The 7072-nt window shown below is 42.4% G+C and overlaps 1 protein-coding gene across 1 annotated transcript in view; it reads left to right on the forward strand.

The window, feature by feature from the left end:
• The window catches only part of LOC122806250 (tyrosine-protein kinase FRK-like), a 533982-nt gene extending 527116 nt beyond the window's left edge, over positions 1-6866 (forward strand). The window contains exon 2 of the mRNA XM_044076552.1: positions 6737-6866. Coding sequence (XP_043932487.1) covers positions 6737-6866 — 130 coding nt within the window. The remainder of the gene's footprint in view (positions 1-6736) is intronic.
• The last annotated feature ends 206 nt before the right edge of the window (positions 6867-7072 follow it).

Raw genomic sequence — 7072 nt, forward strand, 5'->3', positions numbered from 1 at the left:
TCTTGATGATTGGATGGGAAATAAATTCACCACCTCTCTGGCTCTGCTCTCGCACTGGAGGAAAATAATTTTCTGGGAAATAATAGCCAGGGGGTGTTTTGCTTAGCTAGGCCACTAGGCTCAGGGCTGGTATAGTTACCTACATATTTTTAACCACCCTGCAATGGGTATTGAATTTAGCATGTTTTTAGATGTTTTTATCAGACTTCCTTTTTCCCATTAGTGGAGCACACATTTTGCAGTGCTGTTTTTTGTTGAATGCAGTCAGGAAAAAGTAATTTAGACCGGTACGTTTGATATTTTGAACTACTAGTAAAGTTATTTAACATGTAACACAAATATCTGTTTACATCTGACACTGTGGATGTTGCTAATTAAAGGCACTAGTGACAGAAACCTCTGATGTTGATGTTGATTATTATTTATTTGTGCATCCTGTAAATCAGATGTTCAGATGGAAGTATTTCTTGCAGCCATCCATTACACTTTTTGGTGCTGCTGGCCTGGCAGGCTACCCTCGGCCTGAATTCCAAAGTCCTGGTCCGTTGCTGTCAGCTCATCGCCTCTTCCTCCAATCAGCATCACTAAGAGTATATAAGATAAAGCCATTTCCATTTCTCCAATCTTTGCGGTGCCCGGCAAAAAGTAAAAAGTAGGTCGGCCGAATCGTTCCGACTCTTCAAATTTTTCAAATCCAATTTCAGATCAAAGTCTTCAGTAAAAGCTAAGTACCCGTTTTAAACTTTTCTTTCGACCTCCCGAAAGTTAACAATTGTATTTTGTGGGAAGCAAATACTCATAAGGATTTTCATTCATACCGATCTCTTGTAGGACTCTCTACCCCTTGCACGCTGCGCGTAGTTTGCTCTTTGTACTCAGATCTGTACAAGACACCGTGTTACCACACTGTTCGATTTTGCTTTACATTACTTTTTACTATATAATACTATCAAAACCACTTCAGCAGCTAAGGCAAAGTCTAAAACACCTTTAAAGACAAAAAAATAAGTACAGCATTCTCTACACAGTCATCCGCCAAAGAAAAAAATGGCTCAAATAAATAAGAACCTAATTACTTTGATAAGATTCCAAATCCCCTGATAAAAGGCCTCTAGATAAAACTCTGACTGACTCATTGACTGACTTTCTATATTTTCTGATTCTCTCTTCTTCTCTCTCATAGGGACTCTGATCCTGAAGATGTCCCTCTCTATGAGGACTCTGATATCCCTTCATCCTCTCCTCCCGCACCTCCCTCCAAGATGAGGGAACATTTAGAAAAGGCTCAGAGACTTTCTTTTATTGCCTCACACAGGCTTTTTGCTATCTCCCCCTGTACTAGATATTGTTGATGATGTTTTCTGAATCCAGTTTGACTCCTGATTCTTTACCCTCTGCCAGTTAAGCCTTCTGGGTGGGTTACAGGGTCCAGATTCTCAGATTCTATTATAAAACCCTGCTGATCTTGAAACTCTTCTATTTCCAAGGGTCCCAAAGGATCAAGGCACTGCAAAAACCTGCAATGTCTCCATAGGATAGATGTGAGTACTACGGTGGGGGGAGAGAGAGAAGTTGCTACCTTACTTGGCAGGCTTTAGAGCTGCCGACTTTTCAACTATAAAAAAAAAAATCAAACCCTAATGTCTTTGCTAAAACAGAAAATGCTTACAAGCCCTGAATGTCCTGAGAACAAGGAAATGCAGGATTTATTGCATGCAGCTGAACAAGTGGGAAAGCATACTTTGCAATGTGGTTTTGACTCATTAGAGGCATCTTGCAGAGCCGCAGTTACAGGTTCTGTCATTCGAAGGCATGCTTGGTTAAAAGAACAGAGTTTACCTGATCATTTTAAAGCAAAATTATTGGATGCTACATTACAGCATGATACTTTGTTTGGTGTTAAGGCAGAAGAGGTGTTAAAAGAAAATGGAGGATAAAGCAAAATCAATGCAGACAGTAAAGGATTTCTTACAGGTCCAGCCATCTAGATTTAGCAGGAACTGGCCTTCTAAGAATTGGTCCTTTCCAGTGTCAGACAGGCCACAAAGAGGCAGATACAGATGCCCAAGAGGCAGATCTCAGCCCCAAGGCTCATACAGACCTAAACAATGGGGTGCTTCAGCCCCCAAAGGCGGAGAAGACAAATCACAACCTTATAGGAAACGGTCCCAATGACTTTCCTCTACAAATACCAAGCACTTACCTTTTGGCAGCGCACTTAGGGGGAAAACTAGCACTTTTCTCACAAAATTGGCGCATTATCACCCAGGACAAATGGGTTCTGAATATTGTTTCTCAGGGTTGCAGGTTCCACTTTCACACCCTACCAAGGTCAAAAGGTATGCCAGACCTGCCACACAATCAATGGGCAGAGGCACAAAAACAAATTTCTGCTCTCATAGACATGAGGGCTATTCAGAAAGTACCACAGCAAGAGCAGGGGCAAGGATTTTACTCAAGACTTTTCTTGGTACCCAGAAAGGACAAAGCCTGGAGACCAATACTGGACTTGTCTATTCTAAATACTTTCCTGGACGTTCCAAAATTCAAAATGTTGACACTGCAGCAACTTCTACCCATGCTGGGCAAGAAGGCTTGGCTAGTTACTTTGGACCTCAAAGAGGCATACCTGCATGTCCCAATCAGACGATCTTGCAGAAGATACCTCAGATTCCTAGCTGGCTCAATGCGTTACCAATTCTCTGCACTGCCCTTTGGCTTATCTACTGTGCCCAGGGTCTTCACAAAATGCCTAGCACCAGTAATTGCATTTTGCAGACAAAAAGGAATTCAGATATATCCCTACTTGGACGACTGCCTTATTCAAGTAGAGAGCAAGGACATTCTACTAAAGCATCTGGCGGTTGTAAAAAGATTACTAATTTGCCTAGGGTACACAGTAAACGAAAAGAAATCAAAACTAGTGCCCTCTCAAGAGATAATATTCCTGGGTACAAGCTTAAATACAACTGCCCAGATGGCTTATCTCACGCCAGACAAGCAAAGGCAACTGATTCATTACTTTCAAATGATGGCAACAAAGACCCAGCTACCTGCAAGAAAAATTCTGCAGGCTTGGGCTTCATGGCATCCTGCATCCTGCTAATTCCTTATTTAAGACTGCATATGAGGAAGCTACAGTGGTATCTAAAAAGTGTTTGGACTCAACATTGCCATAGCCTGGAAACAATGTTGTTGTGTCTTTCGGCTTTTCCCGGTTAGGGGTCGCCACAGCGGAACTCCGGTCCGCTAATGATTGGTAGTTGATTTTTACTTGCCGAGTTACCAGCCCTGACGCACAACCTTCAACAAAGGTACACCCATTCACGCATGTCTCCACACAGAAGATGCTCTAGCTGAGAATCGAACCGGACAGCGTCTTACTGTGAGGCGAGATCGCTACCACAGCACCACCACCAAATAACTCTTATTCCCTGCCTGCAACAGGAGTTTCGATGGTGGGCACTTACCCACAGCCAGGCAGACACTAACAGCAGATGCATCGGATTATGCCGGGGGGGTGGGGGCACACATGGCAGGAAAATGTATTCAGGGCACGTGGCCAAATGCTTCTTCATATCAAGCAAACAGAGATGCTAGCTGTACAGAATGCCCTGACAGCCTTCAAGGATCTATTACATCCAGGACAACTATTGCTAAAGACAGACAATACTACAGTTATGTGGTACATAAACAAGCAAGGGGGCACACACTCCTACCCCCCTCTGCAGGCAAGCCATGACTTTGTGGAACACAGCACTGACCTATCAAGTACATCTGCAGGCACAATTCCTGCCAGGAAAGAAAAATACTGTGGCAGACTAAGCAGAAACCTCATGGACCCTCACGAATGGAAACTAGATCCACAGGTCTTTAGCATGATAACAAGGAAATGGGGATGCCCAGACATAGATCTCTTTGTCTCCCCTCACAACTGCCAACTACAGAGATTATGAACAAGGACTTATCACTCTCAAGCATGGAAAGTGGATGCTCTATCATTCAGCTGGAAAACCATAACAGTTTATGCCTTTCCTCCACTGCCTCTCCTTCCCAAACTACTCCTAAGTCAGACAAGAGAAGCCAAAAATGATTCTGATTGCCCCAGACTGGCCACGCCAGCACTGGTACCCAATCCTAAAGAGCTTGTCTCAAGGCCCTGCCTGGACTTTATCTCAAATTCCTCATCATCTGACTCGGCAAAACAATCAGATCCTGCAGAGCCAACTCAGAACCTTAAATCTGGCTGCATGGCAAATAATATAGCCACTCAGAACACACCTCTCTCTAAAGCTGTTATGGATGTCATTTTGGAAGCCAGGAGGCCCAGCACCAGGAAATCTTATGCAGAAAAATGGAAGAGATTCTGTGCTTGGAACTAGGCGCAAGGACTTTTGAACCACTTGTTCCAAATATTCCTCAGATTTTACAATACCTAACAGATGCTGGACAAAGGCCTATCCTTCTCATCAATTAAGATCCATGCCTCTGCCATTTCAGCTCATTACAATACAGAACCTCCTATTTTCTCACATCCACTGCTAAGACAGCACCTCAGAGGGGCAAAAAACATAAGACCCCCAAGGAGAGCACAGATACCTACATGGGACCTCAACTTTGTCTTGGAAAAGCTCACACTGCCCCCTTTTAAGCCAGCCAATACAGCTGATATAAAATTCTTATCATGGAAAACTGCTGTGCTCCTAGCAAGAAAAGTCTCAGAGTTACAGGCATTAATGGCAGTGGAACCTTTTATCATTTTTCATCCAGGTTTCTCTAAAGACAAACCCAACATTTATGCCAAAGGTAGTATCCAGTGTGGCTCTTAACCAAACCATTCATTTGCCAACATTTTATCCAAATCCTCAGAATAAAGGGGAGAGACTTCTGCACTCCTTGGACATACACAGGCAGCTACGTTTCTACTTGGACAAAATAAAAGCTTTCAGATAAACTGAGCAACTCTTTGTAGCATATGCTGCAGGATCACAAGGAAAGGCTATTTCAAAGCAAACTATTTCAAAATGGATCGGACACTGCATTCGTTTTTGCTATGCACAGCATGGCAAGTCATTGCCTAAGAATATTAGGCCACATTCTACCAGGGCAGCAGCCACATCAGCAGCCTTTCTCAGAGGAATACCAACCAAAGAAATTTTGGAGGCTGCAACTTGGAGTTCAGTGCACACTTTTACCAAGCATTATCACTTACCTCTTTACTCTAAATCCAGAGCAGGCTTTGCCACTGCAGTTCTGCAAGGCCTCTTAGCCACTCCAAATCCTATTTAGACCCAGCCGCCCTACCTCAGCTTTGGGATTCAACCCAAGTATAATGACTGCAACAGTGAAACATGATGAACATAGTGCAGTTGTGTACCTACCATAAATGTAGATGTTCAAGTGTATTCGCTGTTGCAGTCCAGGTTACCCACCCACCATCCCCCTTTCTTTGCTGGGACTTATCTATACTTCTCTATCCTATACAACCTATGTGGTGTATTTGCTTGTAGATAAAGGTATTGTTTTATTTTAGTGTATGTTTTTATAAGCAAAATGTGTTGCCTACCTTTTTTGGGGGCACCTGACATCCGAGGCAAGAAAAACTGAAGAAAATGGCGTCGGCTGCATCTTGTATACCCCTGGCGCATTGACGTCAGGGAAGAGGCGACAGCAACCTATGCCGGACCAGGACTTTGGAATTCAGGCCGGCTGCGGGTAGCCTGCCAGCAGGATAACACAAGTGTAATGACTGCAAAAGTGAATACACTCGAACATCTACATTTATGGTAGGTACACAACTGTACTTTACTGTTATTGAAGATTCTGTGGAATAAGTAATAATAAGTTAAGTTATGTTTTTTAGTGGCTGCTTATATTCTGTGGCTTGCCCAGTGTCCTGAATAAACTTTCACTTGTCAATTATTGTGGTAGATGCAAACTGTAGCCACCTTACTTACCTTTTTAGAGTAAACATTTCATAGCTTTAAGGCATGTGTAACATAAGGGTGGGTTTTGCATAATGGTTAAGGGTTTCACCTCCCAGACATAAGGTACAGGGTTTGATTCTGACCCCAGATTATTGGATAAGCTTATAGTGGCTCTTCAGGGCAGATAGTCTAGTAATCACCTGTGTACTTATTCCCTGTGTCAGCAATGTCAAGTTTCTTGCCACTCATGCCTGGACTACCTAGTCAGCAGTGGCTGATAGCCAGCACGAACAGAATTAGAATAAACTTCTCTGTTAATATTACCATACAGAGATTTGACCAAGCCTGTATTTTCAGATGGTGAATAACTTACATGACCTTATCGTGTAGTGGTGGGGTTAGACAAGACTGTGCTGACATCTTGTGATTCCCAATTACCAGAAGTTTGAATGTAATGGCAATCAGGGTATATGAATTTTGTCCCTGAATTTTGGCTACTTCAGAAGTATCTTGCCAGACTCTGCAAATGTGACTTGGCATTTGGTGTCTAGTTGCTAGCCTTGGTACTGCAGAGTACCTGCTTTCCTCAAAGGTATACTATTGTGATGCAACTAATTAGAAAGTAAAGTTTAGTCTTATCAGTATTTTATTATATTCTTCTACCTGTTTAAAGAGCATTTCTTTCTGTATTAAAGTACATGTTGTGCTTTCTTTTAAAATAGTTATATTCAAGCTTGTTCTATTTTCTGTTACTGTGAATATCATAAGATGTAATTTAGACTGTGCATATCTTTTTCTTCTTCTTGTAGCTGGTACTTTAAAGGAATGAAACGAGCTGATGCAGAAAAGGTGCTGTTGTCACCTATAAATGCACCAGGGTCCTATCTTATCAGAGAAAGTGAAAGTCAAAAAGGAGATTACTCGCTTTCAGGTATGTGACAGTGTGCTTCTGATAAAGGTTTTTTGGTCATTTATCAGTTCATGAAATAAGGAAGAAATGCAAACTTTGCTTGCTTAACAGTGTCTTTCCTGCACCTCTTCATAAAGGTTCCATCTGGTAAAGTTCAGCTGTCTGACTTTGAGCTCTGACTGCTGCTAATATCCATAGGAAGTCATTGATGGTGTGGTTTCTTTTAAGTCCATGC

This window comes from Protopterus annectens, chromosome 1.part0 (genome assembly GCF_019279795.1).
Source record: "Protopterus annectens isolate FY-2018-M chromosome 1.part0, PAN1.0, whole genome shotgun sequence".
Lineage (NCBI taxonomy): Eukaryota > Metazoa > Chordata > Ceratodontiformes > Protopteridae > Protopterus > Protopterus annectens.